Below are 22185 nucleotides of genomic sequence, written 5' to 3' on the forward strand. Positions count from 1 at the left end.
ACTTAAACTGGCCACAGGTCTACAGAAAATGCAGTTAGATGGAAATGAACTTCCATAAAGTGATTCATCCTCAACAGTTTTAGAAGGGAATGGATGACTGAGTTGGAAAACGTCTTTTCTTCCTTATTGATTGCTGAATGTATCTCAAATGAACAGCTGAGAATAAACACTTAATCTTCCTGAGATGGAAGGTATTGCAGATGAATACTCCACCCTCAGATGACTTGCCCCAAATATTCCAGCAAGAATGAGACCAATAGAAATAAATTCTTCTTATTTGCAGACCTGTGTTCTGCTGTCTGAAAAATGGTCACCTCTGCAATGGTAATGATGAGAAAAATCTTCAATCTATAGTGTTTCCAATCAAGTATTTTTCAGTATCTTGTCTTCAATACCATCACCATTACTGATTGCTCTGAGACCTTATAAAATGCATATATTTTGGTATACCTGAACTTGTTTCTTCCAAAGACAGAAGCAAATTCAAAGTGTGCAGAATGAGGGCAGTAGTGTCAGACAACACATTGTTGTTCTACAACACAGTGGAAATGACTTACAGCAATCAAAACTGAAAAAGACTTCTTAGGGTGTGTGGGTCCCTGACAACATGGCATATCTCCTCACTGAGTATTAAAAAATATATTGCCTATCCTCATTTTAAGTGGTCAAAATAGCAAGTTACATCTCTTCCCTTGTGGGTTTGGCCCACAGACTGAAAAACTTCACAACTGGAACTTCTCTTCATTAAACTTTGTACACATTTTATAAATATTGTTGATCTTAAAGGTTCTGTGATCCTGCAAAATTCCCTTTTATTTGAATTTTGCACAAAATAGGGCTTCTCCTGCTTCCTTGGACAGTTTAATTACAGTCCTCAAAATTGTCTTATTGCAGAAATTTAAGCATGCACACACAAGTATTTGACAGCTGTGGAAACCACACATTGTCCTTATGCAACAGAAGATACTTTCAGCAAAAAGGACATGTCCTGCTGAGTCTCTGAAGGTACCAGATACTATTAATAAATAGATATGATCTATCACACAAAGGCAGATACCAGAAAACTCAGAGCTGTGACCCTCTAAAGGTTTAAAGTGGGTATTCACCCATGAAACTGTGTGCTCCCTGAACAAGATGTGGTCTCTGTAATAGCACTTACAGCCCTGAGATGGATTCCTTGCTGCAGCAGGCTGAACCAGAGAAAATCACTGCAAGTCCTCTCCAGCAGCAAGACAGAGTGTGCATCCCACATGATTGTGTGTTCCTGTCTTCTATACAGATATTTATAATATGCACTTACATGGTGTTCCACATTGGCTAAACCAAGCCCTAATTGTATTTGATAATCAAATCTGCTTCTCCATTCGGGTATTGTACAGCTGGCAATTCAGATTGAATATAACAAATAGGCTCAATTTTTATATATATATATATATATATATATATATGTGTGTGTGTGTGTGTATTGATATATTTAGAGCTCTTCATGATTTTCCCTTAAACCCAATGCAAAATACAGCAGGTATAAATGCATTCCCAGAGCCAAGATGTTTATATTAATAAAAAATACTGGAAATGGGATTGTGTTAATGGAAATCAGTCCCTCTTGCATTCTGAAAATATCTTGTGCTCCATCATTTGAGTAATATTTGGAAAAGAACTGCTTTTTCTCTCTCTCCTCCCTGCTTTCTCCCTGTGTCTTTTACAAGGATTTAATAGAAAGACATTCAAATTGTACAAATTGTAACACCCAGCAGCCCATGAGAATCAATTATTTTTTTTTTTTAGTGACTGGTTACCACATTATTTTGTATAATTGTTGATGTCTGTCATCTATATTATCTCACCCAAAAAGCGATTGGTCTCTCTCTCTCTCTCTCTCACACACACACACACACACACCCCACCCCAAAAAAACAACAATAAAAAAATAATTCTAAACCCCCTTCACAAATCAGACACAACCTTGAGGGAAGAAAAAAAAAGAGAAAATAATAATAATAATAATAATAATAATAATAATAATAATAATAATAATAGTAATAATAATAATAATAATAATAATAATAATAATAATAATAATAATAATAATAATAATAATGGATAGTAATAATAGCCCATCTAGCTAATTCATCTACCCAGTAACTGCATGTGTGTGGTGGATCAGATAGACTTGATAGCAGGTGATGGGGGTCGGGGCTTTGCACACACTCTGAAAGGGTTTTGATGATTGCAATTACTTGCCCACGCTTTGACACAGCGCACAATGAAAGACTACAATTAGACAACTATTATTCCTAACTGCTGATACCAGTGATGTCCACACAAAGGCAGCTCACTTTGTCAGTGCATTATTCACACTGGAGGTACATTTGAGTATGCGTATTTGTGAAGGGTGCCCGTTGCTGTTTGTATTTGTGGCACTGTATAAATTACCTAGATTTATGCACACTGTCTCTGTAAATCTCTTTGAGCACACAGTCATGCACATCACTTCCCTGCTTCCCTGCCCCTCTCTGAAGGCTTGCACACATGGAGGTGCAGACCATCTCCTGGTCTGCACTCAGAGCCCACAGAAGGACATACATCGACATTTCTGAGGTTTGGATGAAGACTTGGATGGGTGTGTGAGACACAGGGATGTGATTTTTGTCCCGAGCTCATGTCTTTTCAGTGTCCATACTTCACATTTCCCTTGCGGCACTACATGCTGAATGGTGGCTTCTGGATTTGGCCTTGTTACCAAGAAGTTTACTTTACTGCAGAAGATTAAGACGGAAGATTTCTAAACTGATTTTAGAACAGAAACTACTACCTCTGTTCAGCAGGCACAACCTATTGCTCTTGGCAAAGCTTTAAATGGGGAGTGTGGGCACTTCTGCTCATGTCAGAGCACACTGGCCATTGTATGCCCCTGGAGATTTTGAGATATAACTAAATGTGGTGAGTTATTTCAGAATCATCAGGTTCTAAGAACTAATATTAATAATGCTTAATAAGAGAAAGTGATTGTTAGCAAGAATATCCAAAGTCAATTAATCTAATTTGGGCTACAGTAGTCTGACTGAAAAAAAACCAACTAGACAGGGAATTAATTAAGAATAGCTATTCTTTGCTAAATGTACACTATACCCTAATCTGAATGAACTTATCTATGTAGAGAACCCTTTCAAGAGCTTTTTTGATTTATTTTATCCTCTGGTAAAGGGAATTCTAGTCAAATGTTGCCAAAAGGAGTTAAATCACCAGTGGGACAAGGCTCTGTGCTCTATGCAGGAGTAGAGCTGCAGGATATGCTAGGGCCAGGTTTAGCCCTTGCTCTTGCCTTAGCTGTGTGCACAGCAGTCCTCACTGTAGATACCAGGAAGATGATTACTGCGTGAGTAATACATTGCTAGATTTATACTGACTAACTTAGGTCATGTGAAATCCCAAAGCAAAAACAAGTTAGCCACAATTTTGCAATCAATCATGTTTTTAATTGATTTACTGCTGCATCATCAGGATGAAAAGATCCATTGAGCCCTGCAACACACTCATATCTCCTGACAGTAAACATTTATTCATGGAGGTTCTTGGACCGCACTGAGAATTCCTTGCAGGAAAGTCAGGCACAATGAAATGAAATGCAAGTGTACCCATTAATGACCAAATCATAAGGCACAAAATAACAAAAACCAAGAGTAATAAACCTCACCAGGGAACAGCATCATTGTTAACGAAGCAAGTAATCAATAGACCATTGTTTGAAAGTGATGCTTGTTGCATGACTGCTTAGATGGAGACTTGAATAACAGCAGCATCCTGAAAAATGTATCTTGGAAGTATGTTCTGTGAGAATCGTTTGGGAATCTAGGAAATTTAGGAGGTGCTGATGGCATAGATGTGCAAATCTACAGATTTTGGCTACTCAGAAAGGCAGTGTCCAACTTTTTCTAGTCCCTGAAATCCAGGTTGTGATTTACTATCACGAAATAGCAATCACGAAAGCTGCAGGAAACTGAGAAACCAGAAAGTACTCAGATGATCCTCTTGTGCCGATATCTGTGATTCCATCAGTCCTTGTTGTGGTCAAGAGACTGACCAGGGGAAAACATGAAAATTGGGAGTCATGGATGGGGATGATGTAAAGAATTGCAGCAGCAATGTCACTCCCAGAGTTGAGATTTTTCAGACAGGGGTTTCTCCTGTCATAGGGAGAGAAAGGACAAGGAGGAGAGTTGGGGTGAAACACCAGTGCCATGTCTTTCCCTTTGTCTGCTTGCCTTGCTGGTGTCCTTTCATCGGGGCTGTTTCACCCAGGGAGCCAGCTGTGGAGGTTTCCTAACATGAGTGCATTTGGTCTAAGTCAAGGCAGTTCCTTGTTGTGAGTCTCTGGGGCTTTCTTTGGGGAAGATGGAGCTGTTAACAGCATGTCTGGCTTTCCCAGCTTTTGGAATGGTCACATCAGGCAGCAGGTGACAGGGCTTGTCACTGTTTGTACATGTCAAGTGGGGAGCAAGGGAGGCCGTGCATCAGAGTTCAGGGCCAGGTAGATGTACTTTGCCTCCTGCCATCTCCTAAACTGTCCAGGCTTCCTTCATGTCCCCAGCGGGGTTTCCAGATGCAGACATCCCTTAGACCTGACAAAGTGGTGACAGCCCTGCTGCTGGGTCCATGGATACACAGCAGAGCAGGCAGGGGATTTGCAGGGACTCTTGCAGAAGGACAAAATGCAAATAGGGCACTGGGGGTGCTTGTGTTGGTGAAGCACGTGGCATTCCAAAGAGCAGCACCCTACACCACTGGTCCTGCATCCTACACTGGGTGTTTTCCAACAGCTCCCTGTTTTTACAGTAACAGGAGCAGAGCTCTGTAAAATGCCTGTCTGTCCAACTAAAAAGTAGTGCACCATGTTTTCAGGGCTGCTACCTAACTACATGTAAAACACTTGTTGAAAGTGCCTGATCCATGAGAAGGAAGCTTTCCAGATAAATTTCCATCACTCAAGAAATGAATCGCTGCTGAGAGGAACTTCTCTAGCAAAAACGCTCATCCTAGAGCACACAGATCCCAGCCTGGATTTGTATCTGGGAGCCACATGTCAGCAATGGCACTCATTCTTCAATCTGACTGTCCAGGACATTTGTTTTCCTGCCTTGGGGACACCTTTTGGCTTTTCAAGACCTGAGCACAGAAAAAAAGGAGCTGATTGTACTTTAGACCTAGAGCAGTTTATGGGCATAACAGTCTGTACCCCGGCATTACACACATTCTTTTAGAGATTATGTCCCAGAACTTAAGGCAGGTTAGTCTTAAATACAAGAGCAGCTCCATTTGCTTTGGTGAGATGGCACAGGGTTTAAACTATGCGTGTGTTTAAGCACCTGGCATATGAGACTTTCTCTCTAGTGCACTTTTCTCTCCCCTGGGGTTAATTTCAACTCCTTCCACTTTATAGTCTCTGGTCTCTGTTGTAAATTCTGAGAGCCAGGGAACTAATTTTTAAAAAAATGTTTTTTGCTTGAAATATTGCAAGCAAAGAGCAGATGAGAATATATATCATTTAAATGCTTTTTTAAAGGCATATATGACATGACATGACATGACATTGGGTTTTAAAATGAACTACAGTAACAAGGAACCCCCCGCTGAAATTTCCTAAAATATGGCTTTCTTCCTCTGGAACCACTTTTAATTTTAAGTGCTGACTTTCCTGACCCAGAACAAAGTTACAGACAATGTTTACTAGCCAGCGTAGAAGGGAATTACTCTCTTATTGCATTCCAAGCATTCAAGCCACTGAAAATCAATATAACGAAGTAGGAAAGAAAGAATAAGAGCATACCCCTCCTCTCCCCCTCCACATGCCCTGACAGACACATCCATAGAGCTGTCTCTCTCCTCCCCACTCTGACAGGTAGTGGCCCTCTCTAACCTCAGAGGCTGGCAGTGAAGAAAGATGAAGTTTGTCACATTGTTCCTGACCAGTAAGTTGTACAGCTAGGTCACCTCCAATTTTTAGTTAGTCAGTCAAGGCTACCTTTCCATGAGCAGTGCACAGCTGCCATTCCCCAACAAATAGTAAAATGATGAGTCCATGTCACGGTGGAGGACGCCATCTAGACTCCTGGTATCCCGTTCAGTTTGGTAACATGATGGGAGATGACAGGGACACGATTTGGGGCTGATGCCAGGCAGGAATCTCCAAAACAGGTCTCCTTGTGGAAGCAGTGAGGGGCTGACCTCTGGACATTTCAGAGACATGGGGAGCTGTGAATGGGTGGAAGGTTATGTCTGAAAACTGCTACTTCAGGGCTGGAGGAAAGAGGCTGATCACTACTTGACACCAGAGCCTGATGGCAGACAAGATGCTGCAGTAATGATCCAAAAGACATCTTCCTGACGTCTTGTTTTCTCAGTGCACTTTGGTGCCAAGGGGGGAGGAAGAGGAGAAAAAAGAGGGAAGGTGGAATGACTCACTTGTCGATTCTGCATCAATTACTAAAATTTCTGCAGAAAGGCTACACTGCTCTGAAAAGAGTTTGGATCTTCAGTAACAAGGATACTTTTGATTTCTTTGTGGCATTCAGACTAGTTCATGGCAAAAAGAAACCATCCTCTCTACAGCTCTGTGTTTTATCTGAGTGCTGCTCTTTCAACACCAAAGCACGGATCCAATGTAAGAGTAATACCCTCTCCTGTCACCCCATGACATGGTCTGACTGTTTGCTGTGCTCTTTAAGACAGATTTTTTTTTGCTGGTGGGGGCCTGAATGTGCTTTTTACCCTGGAGGGCAGAGGTCTTGTGAACCACAGGGTTAGCAACACTCACCAAGTTCTGAATTTTGTCACCTGTGGGAAGGTAATATAAGCACCTTTGCCATCTCAGTTTTTTTTTTTTTTTTGTGCCACATAGAGCTTTTCTTCTCCTGGTAATGAAGATAGAAGAGAAGAAAAAGGCAGAACCCTGATTTTCCAGCACTGTGAACTAAAGGTTGACCAAAGATGAAGCCTGTGCAAGATCAGCAAACCCACCCTTTTCCTGAGCATCTCCAATCTACTCTTAAAACACATCCCAGGATGTATCTCTAAATGACAGAGTCTCTGCCAGTCCTTAGAGGCCAGAGCCTTGCCTACAGCCTGACAACTTCATCACCTCCCTCCCTCCTGCTCACTTTCACTAGTCTTTTGGTGCATAGGGTATTCAGGGTGATGGCTAGTGCCAATGTTAATGGGAATAACACTTGGAGGCTGCTGGAAGGAATCAAGGCCTCTGTCTTCCCAAGCCATCACTGCTTTGCAAGCTCTGGCTCTCACCTTTAATGTGGAGTCAGCTTTCTTGGCACATGGAGGATTCACCCTGTGGGATATTTTGCTGACTTTTCTCTTCACCTTGACTCAGACATGCACAATAGAAATAGCAGCTGTGGACTCCTACGGTTTCAGACCCTGCCCTGTTTCAATTAGAGAGACGTGGGTTTGTGGAGGAGGTTTTTCAAAAAGGACGTGCGGGTTTACTTTTGAGTCTTAACACAGAGGGAAAAAAGAGTTGTACTGAACTGCCTGTTTCTCCTGAGTATCCCCAAGGACCAGCAGCTAGTGTCCTGCTACCCTCCTTGTCTGATGGCAGGGGGGAGCACAGAGTGTGCCCAAAGTGTATCACCACCCCATCACACTGGTTATACTGACACAAGTCACACCTGGCCTCAGTTTTGGGGCCCTCTGGACACAAAAGACATTGAGGTGGTAGGGTGTATTCAGAGAAGGGAACAGAACTAGTGAGGGGTCTAGAGCACAGTCTAATAAGGAGCATCTAAAGGGAGCTGGGGCGGCAGGGGGACCCAGCCTGGAGAAAAGGAGGCTCAGAGGGGGATGTTCTCACTCTACAACTCCCTGACAGGATGCAGCCAAGTGGGTGTCAGTCTCTTCTCCCAGATTACAAGTGACAGGGCAAGAGAAAATCAGGCACAAGCTGCACCAGGGGAAGTTTAGATTGGATATTGGAAACATTCTTTACTGAAATGGTGATAAGGCATTCAAACAGGCTGCCCAGGGCAATGATGGAATCACCATCCATAAAAGTGTTCAAAAGGTGTGTGGATGTGGCATTTGAGGACATGGTTTAATGGTGAACACAGTGGTGCTGGGTTAATTGTTTGGCTTGATGACCTCAGAGGCTTTTTCCAACCTTAATGATTCTGTGATTCTGTAAAGAGTTATGTACCCACAAAGTCCTGTTCTCCCAGCAGAAGATACGAGGGCAACACCAAGGGATAGAAAGCACTACTGAGAGAAAGAGAGCTTGGAGAGGCAGAGTGCTTCTCACCTCCATGTCACCCTACCCTGGTAACTGTGGGTAACTTGGTGCAGCAGGAGGTGGCTCTTGTGGGGATGAGATCAGTTCTGTGAACAGCTTAGCCCTGGAGCTGGAGAGGAGATGACCCCTCAGCAGTGGAAGGGAGTCTTCCAAGGCTGCAGGAAGGGAACATCTCCCAGTTATCATTTCCCAACCCAGGTACATCAGAACTCCTAGTGTGGAGCTCTGTGGAGCTGGGCAGAAGTTGATTTGGCCCTCAAGCACCTCCTGCTGCTGCAGGAGGTCGGAAATAGGTGGGAGAGCAAAAGATGATGTCTGAGCATCCCTTGATGGTCACCTGGAATACTCAGTTTTGGATATCCCTGTGTCCTGCACAGTCTCACAGAAGCACCAAGTAGGGTGAGAAGCACACTGTGACCTAAGGAATGAAACCTCTTCCACAGCTTTTCAGATGTGCTCTTGTAACTGAACAAAAGTCTTCTTGTGGCCCTGCTCCTCCATCTCCCTTGGCAAGCTGGAGGGAAATAGGATAGATCATCTTCAACATCAGGCCCCATCCTAGCCCAGAAGATGTAGGAAGAGAAAAAGATGTTAGCCAAAATGTTGAGGAACAAGGGTAAGCTCAAAAATAAATTGAAAAATAAAGAGAATTAGTTTTACATTTAGATATTCTTCTACTCCTTTTTGTATTTGAAGAATTCATATGAAATAGTTCTAAAAAAAGTCAAGCAATTGTCTTGTCTGAGACACTCACCTCTTGGCCCTGGGGAAAGGCTGCGTGTTCTGCAGCCTCCCATGAGGAACCTAACTGGCTACAAGGAGTAGTGCCTGCAAGAGGCTTGTGACAATGATAGGGCTTAGAAACCCATCAGGATTTTTACAGCAATCTCAAGCTGTTTGAGGCCTTGCCCTCTGCTGTCATGTGCACACTTGAGATTTTTTTTTCTTTCTTGTTCAATAAATCCCTGGTTTTCTAGACCTCAGGAGCATACCAAAGTTTGAAAGTGACCCAAGTTCAAGCTAAAGGCTCAGCAGGAGACAAATAAAGGAACCTAAACTCTATTATTAAACGAGTAAAACCTCACGACATCTTTTGGTTTGACTTATATTTTCTGAGTCCTTGAAATTGCTAATAAACACCAAGAAAATGTCTGGAGCTTTGATCCTCTAATAATATTTGGGAACATATTCAGAAATATACTTGTCAAAATGTGAAGGCTTCAGAAAACTCTCCACATTTTCAAGTTTGGGTAGCTTGTATACAAGAAGGGTTTTACAAAGTCAGGCTGCATTTGGTTTGAGTAGGAAGGTAGTGGGGGGCTGCAGGACTACTTTCTCTGATAAGGTGCCAGAAGCTCCCCTGTATCTCACAGAGCTAACGCCAGCTCCAAGATGGACCTGTCACTGGTCCATACTGGGCCCCTGTGGTAGCACCTCTGGCATAAAGTAATTAAGAGGAAAGTGTGAAAACTGCTGCACAACAGAACAGTGGCAGGAGGAGAACGAGGAGCAGCCCTGCAGACACCCGGGGCAGTGCAGAAGGAGGGGCAGGAGCTGCTCCAGGCTCTGGAGCTCAGATTCCCCTGCAGCCCCTGGAGCAGCCCATGGTGAGGCAGCTGTGCCCCTGCAGCCCAGGGAGGGCACGGGGGAGCAGAGATCCACCTGCAGCCCCTGGAGGAGCCCAGGCTGGAGCAGGGGGATGCCCAAAGGAGGCTGTGACCCCACGGTATTTATTCCTGTGCTGGAGCAGGGTCCTGGCAGCATCCGTGACTCCTTGGGGGACCCAGAGTGGAGCATCCTGCTCCTGAAGGACTGATCCGTGGAGGGGATCCACACTGAAGCAGCTCATGGAGCACTGCCTCTTGTGGGAGTGACCCCACACTGGACCAGAGTGAGAGTGGCAGGGAGGGAGCAGCAGAGACAACATGCAATGAACTGACCACAGCCTGAAATAGGGAGTGAAGTTTAACCCAGGATGAAAGAAGGGGTGGGGTGAAATTGTTTTAAGATTTGACTTTCATTTTGTGTTACCCTCCTCTGATTTGATTAGTAACAAATTAATTAAATTTCCCTGAGTTTAGTCTGTTTGGCCTGTGTTGGTAAGTGGTGAGTGATCTCTAACCCATCCTTATTTGATGGAGGAGCTTTTTCTGGTATTTTTTCTCTCCTCTGCCCAGCTGAGGACTCGGATAATAGAGAAGCTTGGTTAGCACCTGGTGCCCAGCCCAGGTCAACCAATGACATAGACTTTTAGACGCATGCATTGTTTTTCACATCTCTGGCATGGAGTTAGAATGAGAAACAGACAGCCCTCAGGCAGAAAGCTAGCATTGAAGTAAGTTTCCCCTAAAGCACAGGCTCCTTATTGTTATTATTTCATCTGTTGACCAGTGATTAAAAAAGCAAATAATTCTACCACATAGTCTTCAATACAGTTTTGCCTTACAATCCATTTTTTTTTTTCAAATGGCCTAAATAAAATGCCTAGTCATGGTCATGCATAACCTTGACCTACAGATATTCAAAATATAGCTCCTACTCAGAATTTGCTCCCTGAAGGGTAGGATAAATTTAACCAAACAGTCCTCCTGACTGAATCTCAGCACAGACCAGCACCCTTTTCACTAAAGATATCATAAGGACCACGCTGCAAAATAAGCATGGCCAAATGTGAACCCTGAAAGTCCATGAAATGACTTTCAGCCTGCAGAAGTATTTTGCAGATATTAATTACACTTTAAATCACCTGGCTTAAATAGGAACAGCAGAACTGCTTCAAAACTAACTTTGAAGTTTTCCTGCTGTGAGCAGGAGGCTAGACTCCTGCATGTTCTCCAGACTTCCAACCAAAATGACACAGTTTCACGAAAACTGTACAAAGATGTTGAAACCTGGAAAGTGGATTGATTAAACACTGTGATTTTTCAACCACAGGTCATGTTATTCCTCCAGACTTAGAAGCCGAGTGCCACAGTCCTGCCTCACTCTTGGCTATCCCTACCCTCCAAATGCCACCCAGTGCCCCCAGGATGAGCCTGGGGATATGATGCTGAACAATTGCATCACTTTCAGAGGAAGCAAAAGCATGAGATGTTTGAAGGTGTCTCTGTCTTAGCAGATTTGCATGACCACGTCCATCAGCAATCTCTGTTTCTGGCATGCCTGGGTAGTCAGATGCTCTTCAAAGACTTGTGGTGGGCAGTTTTAGCCATGCATCTTTTCATTTTTATAGCCACACTCCTTATGTCCGGGCCATTAGCAATATCTCTAAACTCCCTTTCAATCATGTTTTACGGTGCCTGTTCGGAGCGTTGAGGTACCTTTTATGGTTGAGATGACACTTTCATTATAAGCTGCTGTTTTCAGTGGTTTATAACTTTCCCCCAAAATTACCTTTGAGGGTTGAAATTGTCTTAGGCTTTCTTATTAACAGGCCAGCAGCAAATTTATTTAGAAAGTTGGAAGATAATCTTCACAGCTCTTTTGGAGCCGTCAAAACTTCAGGAAAATAAAATCCCAAACCAACCAAAACAAAACTATTTTTGATCATTAAAAATAAAATATAGGCATGCACTTTGAACATCCTTTAACACATAAAATGTGGTGACCACAGGTTCCATGAGGCATCACTTTATTATCATTAAATTCAGGCACAGAAAAAAATTAAAGACAAGGAGAAATTGTAAACCACTCAGATACAGTGCAAGCCTAATAGTAAGAGATGGAAAATGTACTTATGTTTATTGGAGGTTGAAGGACCTTTTCTGCTGGCTTCAGCATTTTGAGATTCCTGAGCATTGTGCAGTGGGCCTTTACTACAGCTTCAATAAATGCCTTTTGAATTCATAAGCTAAATGGTCTTTTCCATACAACAAATATATAAGAAATGCAACTAAGGTATTTATCTGAAGGTATTTGCTCACTTTTCACTACATGTGTGTTCCAGATGGTCCTTGATAATACTCATTGATGCCAGTTATTTTCAGACTTTATTTTGACTGAAGCACAGGCGTCACAGTCTGGGCATATGCTGCTTCCAATTGCATCTACTTTTCTTTTCAGGTAAAGAAAATGGGTATTATCTTCTTTCCTTCTCAATGTTTAAATCTTTTCTTGGGATATATTTGCTTGTTTGTGTGATAGAGGCTTTCATTTGAAGACCTGAACAACAGCATGAGGTGGCTAGAGGAGATGGACACCTGCTTTGATGTAAAGTGAGATAATCTTCACAACAAACAGGTAGATATTAAGTCTGCTGCAAATATACCTGGGCTTCTTTTAGGTATATATCAAGAAGAAAATAAATATGAAAGACAGGTTAGGTTTACATTATTCTCTGTGGATCTGCTCAAGTGTTGGCTCCAGCCAGTGGGTCCCTTTCCATTGGCTTTAATAGCTTTCCAATCAGGCTCTAGGGTCTTATTTTATGTTCAATGACGCGGTTGTTCATCATGAGGTTTCAGCAATTTCAAAGTGACTAGTGTTATATATAAATGGTTCACTTTCTTCATGAATTTTACCAAAGCAGCTCCACCTACAAGATCCACCAAATTAACAAGAGTTAAGCAACTCCTGAAAAAGGGGTGGCAAAATATTTCTTGAAATTTTAAAATTTGTGTTAGCCTTCTGTTAGACCCCCCTGTGAATTTTAACTTGTGCAGGACTGTCTTAAACAGCATCTCCTTCAAAATTGCAATAGCCCCTCTCTCATATGGCTAAATGCAGAAATCATGAATGAGTCTAAAATTCTAATTCAGGGAATTCCTAACTATACCCCCTTTGAGAAAATAACTACTTTATTTTATTTTGCAAAGCAAGGATCAAGGAAACACTCACTTAAACATTAGGTAGTGCTGAATGGTCTCAGCATGCCTGATCCAAACTGAATGAAGAAAAAATCCTTACCCCCTCATCAGAGGTCACAAAAAAGATGGTGTTTTCTCCTTATAATGTGAGTTACTTCATCCTGCAGTAAGATATGCTGTATTTAGCACTGCATTTTAAGCAGCTTTGAGCTCAAATTAATATAAATACCCAATGGTCATTCTCTTTATTAAACTGGAGATACACAAAGGACTAATAATCTGGTTGTCTTGTTGTTCAGTCTAATTATAGTAGGGAGTGTGAGGAATCCCATGTGACTCCTAACTTTGGATGAAAACAATTAATCTGCATATTTCCTTTTTTAGCTTTTATTATTATCATTATTTCAGTTAATAAACATCATATTCCACTGCCACAGTCTACTAAAGAGCATGCTGCAGACCAGAAGAGGGAGGGAAAATGAGATGCTTTGCTTTTTCACATGATTTCTGTCCTGCTTTTTGGATAAAATTTGTTTTGTATATCAGGGCAGCGAGCTCAAAAGCTGGATCTTGGAGATGGATATTAGAACAAAATGCTCAAAAATATTTTTGGTAGTGGAGGATGCTGTCAACATTTCTCAAGAATAGGCCAAGCACAAACCTTGAAGAGGGGCACTAGGGAATGATTTATAGTACGGACTGATACAGTAAATACAATTTGTTTTAATTAAAGTGATGGCTTATTGCATAATTCACATTGTGCTGGCTGAAATGACCGCACCAGGTAGTTTTGGAGAATCACAAGCTGTTCTCATAAATTCCATTAACTATAATGCAGCAAATGTTGCAGGAAAAAGAATTTCATCAAGAAACATAAATGCAACGTTCCTAGTTCTCACAAGTTTACACCAAAATTAATTTTGCAGAATGTCCTCAGCTTGTACCACCTGTATATTTTGAAGCACAATTTTTCCTTCTCATTCCCTGATACACTTAGCAAAGCTGTAAATGTGGTCAACATTCAAAACACCCAGACAAAGCAGCAGCAGACAGCCTGGTGCTAAGGAAGCAAATGTAAGTCAAAACCCGCCCAGCTGATCATGGTCCCTAGAGCAGCAGGAGTTGATGCATTGACATACTGCCCACAAGGTACCAATAAGAGCGTAATTTTAAAGAGTAATTTCTGTTTTATTTGGGAAAGGGTGTCCATCATGACCTAAGATGCCTGTGCTTTTGAATGAACACAGCAAGCTGATTCACTCCAGCTTTGGCTTTTGCACTCTCAGTTTTAGTAGCTCTCAAAAAATGCAATGTAATTATCGAATCAATAACCGAGTAGTGAAATAATGAAAGAAATACAATTGAGAATAATTGAATGTGCCAGGGTTGGCCTCATATTGGTATTGTCTAACATTTTCAGAGACAATTTTATAATATTTATCTTCTTTTAATGTCATTTCATGTATCTAAGATGAATATCATAGAATTGTAAAGGTTGCAAAAGACCTCTAAGACCGTGGAGTCCAGCCATTAACCCAGTGCTGCGAAGTCATCACTAAACCATGCTTCTAAACACCATGTCCTATTTTTTTTTAAACATTTCCAGGGATGGTGATTCCACCATGCTTTTGGCAACCTGTTCCATTGCCTGGACGCCCTTTTTTTCCCCTAATATCCAATCTAAACCTCTATTGGAGCAGCTTAATACCATTTCCTCTCAACCTTTCACTTGTTCCCTGGAAGAAGAGACTGGCGTCCACCTGGCTACACTCTCAGGGAGTTGTCAAGGTCTCCCTTGAGCCTCTTTTTCTCCACACTAAACACCCCTAGCTCCTTTAGTTTCCTTATCATACTTGTGCTCCAGACCCTTCACCAATTTCATTGCCCTCCTTTGGATACACTCCAGCTCCTATATATAGTATGAATAGAGCTAGAAAAAACATGGGAATCTTGAAAAAACAAGGTGCCATTTAGTAGTTAAATATTTACTCTTTCAAATGAATCACATTGCGCTTCAGTTACTCCAGTCCCAGAAAACTGGAAAAAAATCAAATACTTGAAATGAAAAAAAAACCAAACAACAACAACAACAATAAACATCTTACTATATCAGTGAGGTACTTGAAGAAAGAAGGGAAAGAAGGAAAGAGGAAAGAGAAAAGATCTCAGATCAGCACTGGAATTCATTATTAGATATAACCACTCTGTGTTTTTCCTCAGTGAAACAACGATAATTTAAGTAGATGTAACAAGCTGATTCCTAATACTATATGATGGATTTAGCTTACTTAATACCAGCTACCTAAAACTTACATGTCTATTCTGTCTATCAGCAACAGCTATAGGTTTCCAGAAGTCTATTTACAGTCTGTGGGTAGGGTTTTAATACAAACGGGGTGAGCCAGCAGGGAGGTGAATTTAGATGGGACCTGCTTCCAGTCTACTGCAAGGGTTTGTGGCAGAAAACCAGAATGGTACACATTTTACTATCTGAATAACATTTGGTGAAACAAACCCTGCTGAAGCTTAAATTTCCACCTTGTCAGGGATTCACTGACAGCCCAACACCATCTGGCCATGGTGCTCTGTGGGCACACAGAAGCACCCCTGGAAAATGCCTTCTGCCAAGGGTAACTGGGCAGCCCCAGAGCCAGCCCAGGATGTTTCTGCAGACCAACAGCTCTGACAGATGGACAGCTTGACTTGCACACACCTTGGTGTCTGTGTGAGAAAAAGTGCAATGCTTTTGTTCAGCTTCAGTTTCCTCTTACATCTGGTTAATGGAACAGCCCTCTTCATAGTGTTGCTTCTTCTGTCCTTTCATGCTCACCTTGTCTATTTTACTTTCTGCTGAGAGAGATCTCTTCTCTGCATCTGGGCAGGGCCACAGTCTCGAGTAGGGAAGGAAGAAGAGGCAGATTCAGGTGTTGCCCAGACACAGATGAGTGTCAGCTTATCATAAATTAGTGGCTGTGCTTTCCTTCCCCTCCCACTCCTCTGCCTCTGACGTGGTGTTATCCCTTTGACTCCTGGTCTTTTTTTTGTGAATCAACGTAAATATAACAGTGAGCCAAAGCTTAGCTTTGAGCAAAGTTCCTCACTGCATTATACATGACTTTGGAAACAAGAGGAGTTTGTTTCAAATCCCACTTAGCCTCATGAACTTTCACAGGTGAATTTCAGGCCTATTTGGCTGGCTAAAGCTGAAGTTTGAATTATTGAAACTACAGGGGGGTGCATTGGAGCTCGTCTACCAGGAAGGCTGAGGGAGATAGCATTTTATTTTCAGCCTTATTAGAACTTCTCTATAGAGAGGAAGTCGATCTTTTCAATTGCTCTTAATCTCCAGAGAAATCTCCCACTGATCCCTAAAATGCCGAACTTGCAATCTTGGAGCAGTTTTTAACCTGCAGTGCTGGAATGTTTCTAATGTTTCCAATACTGTTTAAATGCATCTCTCTTTGCCGATTATCCTGCTGTGGCTGGATGCTGCCAGACCCAACCACAGCGTTAATTTGCACAAGGACAATTCTTCTTGTCCACAAACGCCTGAGACCACCAGTGACAAGCTGCACTTAGTGCTGGGCCCTGAGATCCCAGGTCCTGGGGTAAGGATGTTGAAGTACAAGCCTGCAGCACAGTTTCAGAGTTTCTGTGGCTGTCAGAAATAAGTGTCTCATGTAACTCTGGGAGTGGGATTCAGCTCCAGGCTGCACACATCTACTTTGTACAGACTTCTTCATTTTGATGTGGCTGTCTCCAGGTTTTGACAGATAGATTAGCAGTGTGTCCTACAACAAGGTGTCATGTTTGTCTGCAAAATGCTGTCTGGGCAGGACCTCCTGAGTCCAGCAAGGCAGAGGGGCAGAGGAACAAAGAACCCGCACTCCTGCGGGAGGCTGGGAGCTGTGAGAAAACTTTCCATGATGGGGATTGGGATGGGGATAGGGATGGGGATGGGGATGGGGATGGGGATGGGGATGGGATGGGATGGGATGGGATGGGGATGGGGATGGGGATGGGGATGGGGATGGGGATGGGGATGGGGATGGGGATGGGGATGGGGATGGGATGGGATGGGATGGGATGGGATGGGATGGGATGGGATGGGATGGGATGGGATGGGATGGGGATGGGGATGGGATGGGGATGGGGATGGGGATGGGGATGGGGATGAGCATGGGGATGGGGATGGGGATGGGGATGGGGATGAGCATGGGGATGGGGATGGGGATGGGGATGGGATGGGATGGGATGGGATGGGATGGGATGGGATGGGATGGGATGGGATGGGGATGGGGATGGGATGGGGATGGGGATGGGGATGGGGATGGGGATGGGGATGGGGATGAGCATGGGGATGGGGATGGGGATGGGATGGGGATGGAATGGGATTTCTGTGCTGCTTGCAAGCCGAAGAGCGGAGTTGAGGCAGAGGCTCCGCTGGGATGAGATGTTCCACCTGAGGGAATGGAAGTGGGGGAGGAAAGGAAAGGGAAGGGGAGGGAAGGGGGGAGAATTGTCAGCAGCTAGATCAAAATGAGGTTTGCGAAGACAAAAGACAACATCCCGGTCCAATAATTTAAAGGCACCATGGAGCCTTACCTGCTCCTTTAACGTGCCCTGTTTAAAGATGATGAGCGTGAGATTAACATCCTTTGTTTTCAGATTTTAGCTGCCTCCCTTCCTTAGCCTAGAGTGATTCTTTATCTCAAGTGCCAGCTTTGCATGTCATTCAGTTCAACTTAATCGCAAAGATCCACAAATCAAGTGATTTCAGGCTGGAGGATCTGCCTTACAAAACCTTTGCACGTCAGCAAATAGGATTTTCGTGCACTTCCTCGTGGACTTAACAAAGACACTTGCTTTCAGTTTGCAGAATTTGCAGAGAGCAATTTGGGTATTTCACAGTGCTGTTTGCATGAGGAGCCTTTTGAAGTCAGTGATCTCGGGTGGCCTATATGAGTGAATAGGCATTAGTACTGCATATACAACCACATCGTGGTTGGAAAGCTCCTAATTTAATGACCAAGCACTTAAACCAGATTCAGGCTCAATATCTTCAGCTGATTTGAATAGGTGCAAGTTTTTCACACTTAAAGGCTATGCGAGGAATTACACCAACCGAAAATTACACCCTAATATTGGGTTATTAAACTGAGTTATTGTGAAGCGTCCACTATGATTGCTGCATATATATCCTCAGACCTTCATGCAAAATAGCCAGCACACTTCAGTGGACATGGTTTATCAGAATACTCAAATGTGGGAGAAAATCTGAGTCTGAGAACATCCTGGAGTTGGACCTGATTGCCCCTCAATAATCATCCTACAGTAAGATATGCAATATAAGCAAATTAGTAAGATAAGAAAATCTGAGGACATATGGCACATGGCTGTCTGAGAATTTGTGGGGCTTTCTTTGGTCCATTACTACATTCAATGGAGAGGAGACTTTTTTAAAGAGTGTGATTTTGGATCAAGGAACACTTAAAAATCTAAACTGAAAATACTGCCCTTCTTGGAGCAAATATTTGATCCTGTATCAAAGCCCAAAGGTTGATGACTTCTTGTTTCAAAGTAATATAAAATAAAATTTGGCCTGAATTCTATAAGAGCACAAATTGGTTAAATAACCACCACATTAACCACAAACCTATATTTTACGCAAGAAGTACGTTTTGGGTTGACCTGAAATGAAATCAATTAAAAAAAAATAAAAAGGAGAGAAAGACTCACTCCAGAGAAAACTCTTTAATGTTTAGGGGATTCATATCATTTTAACTGAAATAAGGAGAGAGATGTAAACCACAAAGACTTTCAGTCTTTCTGATCCAGTATTATTGCATATCCAGCAGAGATCAGTGCCTCAAAGAAAAGTGCAAAGCCCCCTGAAATACCCCATTAAAAGATATACATTTGACAGTGATTAGTATATGGCTGTCTGAGGTTCCGCCTCTTCTCCTTGTTGGGGAAGTCAGCCCATCCTTGCTAGGAAAGGTAACTCCAGCTCATGTGATGTCCCCCACCTGGGCACCTGTGATCTTGTGAATTTGTGCAGAATTGCATTGAAGGTAAGAGAAGAAGCAGAGAAGGTGCCTTATCCCCAGAAGCTGTAGGTTGCTTTGCAGTCTATACAGTGGATGCCCTGTTTCAGGATTAATCAGTCTGGCCTCAAAACTCAACTCCTTCTGCAGGAGTTGTGGCAATATTCTGCCACACCAGCACCAACTGTTTAGGGAAGGATGCATAGGCAGGATTTTGTAGAGAGTTGCTCTAGTTGTGTGAGTTTGAATGGGCGTGTAGATAGGCATAATGGACTTTTCAAATTGGAATTTGGCTCTGGAAAATGCGTAAACTATTTCAGCTTTCCCAGAAGTGCCATGTTATCTGTAACAGCCACACGCCTATGGTTACAGGCTGTAGGCTGTGCCAAGGAATCGGGCACTGAGCTGTTACATGGGAGCAATGAAAACTGCTTTCCACAAAGTTGGAAGCTTCATTGTTTGTAATCTGAGATCAAAGACAGAGATGATGCATTTGTTGTTGCTTTGTCATGTCTTGGAGAGTAATGCCATTTCATTCAGACAGTCTGATTTGTCTGTGTCTGCTGACATGTTAATAGCTTATCACACCCAGTACTACAATGCAAAGGAGCAAAGGGATGAACAGGGAACTTCTGTCAGCATGGGAAAGGCCAACATATCTCAATATCACTATTCCAACCCCACAACCTCTTTTATGAGTAGTGGATTGGGAATGGCAGAAGAGATATACACCTGTTTATGTGGACCTGTGGGATCAAAATCTCTCTGCACTATTCAAAGCTTTGAAAACCAAACTGATCCCAGATCCATAAATAAAAATTTATTTGTTGTGAGAGCTATAAGGCTTTCAGAACTTCTTTCTCCAGGACCTATACAATCATGAGGAAGGAAATCTCATCCCAACCTGACTAACCCTCCAAAACAGAAGCAGACAAGGGGAATGATTGGAATAGAGATGCTTTACCTTGGCCTTGTTTCTGAAAGCACATCCCATGTTCCCTGGGAGAGGGATGTCAATCCTTTTTTTTTTTCCACTTTTTCCCTTGCTGAGCAATAATTTCCCTCCTAGTGCAATAAATGTGGATGCAATCACCTTTCATAACCAATCAAGTCTACAGGCTCTGTTTCATGGCTGCTGAAGTAAAAACATTGCACTGGCATTGCTCTGCCTTGCCCTTCCCACAGAGAAAAATGAAGCCTCAGTGGTCCCATCACACCATCAGGCTTGTCAACATAAACCTACATCCCTCAGAGCTTTCTGCTCAGTCTCTGTCTGAAGTGAACTGAGAAAAACTCGTGTTTTCCAGTTCAGAGTGGGTTTGGCACACAATCTGAGTATATTTGGGGTGAACTGTCCCGAAACCTCTTGCTTTAAGGATGCGGGAACATTAATGGGTACTACAGGAGAAGCTGCTGGCAGCTTTATCAGAGCTGTAGCTATAAGACAGATGTCCCACTCTCAGAGCCCCAGAGGAGCCAGTCATGCGACTTGCTGCATATTTGCTTTTCCATATCAGCTTTCAGGAAAGGCAGAATTAAATATTACATGAGATGCAAACATACACGTTGTGTGCAAGGGTTACTACGCACACACAAACACACACACAATCCACCTTGCCAGGGCTGTTAGCAAAGAGCAATTACTGGGAAATGTGAATACTTCCTGGTGAGAAGCCTGTTTTGTCTTTGAGAAAAGTTGCTTTGCTTTTACAAATAGGGGCTATTCTTTTTTTCCTTGTTTTCTTTTTTTTTTCCTCCTGAGGTGTCAAATATAAAAATGAGATGAGATGTCAATCAGGGCCCAGGGGCCTGGGGAAGGGGAGACAGAGAGAGACAGAGAGCCTGAAAAATGCTTCCAATGCAGGCAGCTTGTTTAAGCACAGAGCGTGTTGCACCCAGCTGGATCTTTGGAGAGAAAAAGATTAATTTCTACCCATTTAAGCACGAATAAGGTGAGATGAAGGGAGGGGGGAAATCCATGAAGGTGAAAAGCCTTTTTTTTCCCTTTCCCTAGTTGTGATGGATGATTTCAGCCTAAAGTACTGAGCCTCCCAGTGAAGAAAATATCTACAGTGATTTTGATAAATAAATGCTTAGACCTTGTATTTGCCACCTTGATGATGGAAAGAAGTTTAGGTTTCATAGTGGGGTTTTTATGCACAGTACTCAGAAGACTGGGACAATTCTCCTGCGTCTCCTGAGTCAAGAAGTGGAACTTAACTCTTGGGCATAATTTCCCACTGTTTGTTTGCTTTTTTTAATTATGCAGGGAAAACTGGAACACTCTCAGAGACTGGTCTGAGGATAACAACAGACAAACTGAGGATGGCATGGATGAGAATGATAAGAGCTTGGAAGAAGGAGGAAACAGGCCACTCTGGCCTGCAGACCTACAGTGCTGGCTTCTCTCTTTCCCCTTATTTTTAACATTACACTGTGTCCTGGGTAGCGTGCAGGCTGCCTGCATGGAAGTGTTACCAACTACTTTTGGAGCAGGAATAAACCCCCAAACCTCAAAATGTTTTTATTGGAGACAGATGTACTTATTCTTTACATGGATCAAGCTTGCAGGGCTTCTGAAGGGCAAGAGTTCCTCATGGCTGTGTTCACAAACTACATGTGTTGAGGCAGTCCCTCACTTTTCTTTCCTTCAGACTGTAGCTACTTACCCAGAGGAGCTGTTTTAGTACCTCTTGCAAAATGAGGTGCTTCTATGGCAAAACATCAGGGGATACACAAAGAGGCATTATAGTTCTCTATGTTTTTGCAGGAAAATAAAGAAAACTATTCAATACCATTGCACATACAACTGGCAAAACACAATAGCCCAAACTGCAGTATAAGCTCATAAAGAATATGAAAAAAAGGAGTCTTTAAAGAACTATCCAGGACTTCTGTTTTACAACTCAGAAATGTTCTGGAGAAGGGTGCTAGGGAAGTGCTGTACAATCACTGACCAACTCTGATTTCTACAGCAACAATATTTCTCCCCCTGGAGCACTCCTTGTTCTGCTGTAGCCGGATTTAACACCAC

At 42.7% G+C, this 22185-nt stretch overlaps 1 protein-coding gene across 32 annotated transcripts in view; it reads right to left on the reverse strand.

The window, feature by feature from the left end:
• CELF4 (CUGBP Elav-like family member 4) overlaps positions 1-22185 on the reverse strand; it is a 670482-nt gene that overhangs the window by 115307 nt on the left and 532990 nt on the right. For 14 of the 32 annotated variants that reach the window (XM_062512653.1, XM_062512629.1, XM_062512644.1 and 11 more), the window contains exon 4: positions 6158-6184. The exons of the other annotated variants lie outside the window; for them this stretch is intronic. In XM_062512653.1, coding sequence (XP_062368637.1) covers positions 6158-6184 — 27 coding nt within the window. The remainder of the gene's footprint in view (positions 1-6157; positions 6185-22185) is intronic. 32 annotated transcript variants of the gene reach the window in all.

This window comes from Cinclus cinclus, chromosome Z (genome assembly GCF_963662255.1).
Source record: "Cinclus cinclus chromosome Z, bCinCin1.1, whole genome shotgun sequence".
NCBI lineage: Eukaryota > Metazoa > Chordata > Aves > Passeriformes > Cinclidae > Cinclus > Cinclus cinclus.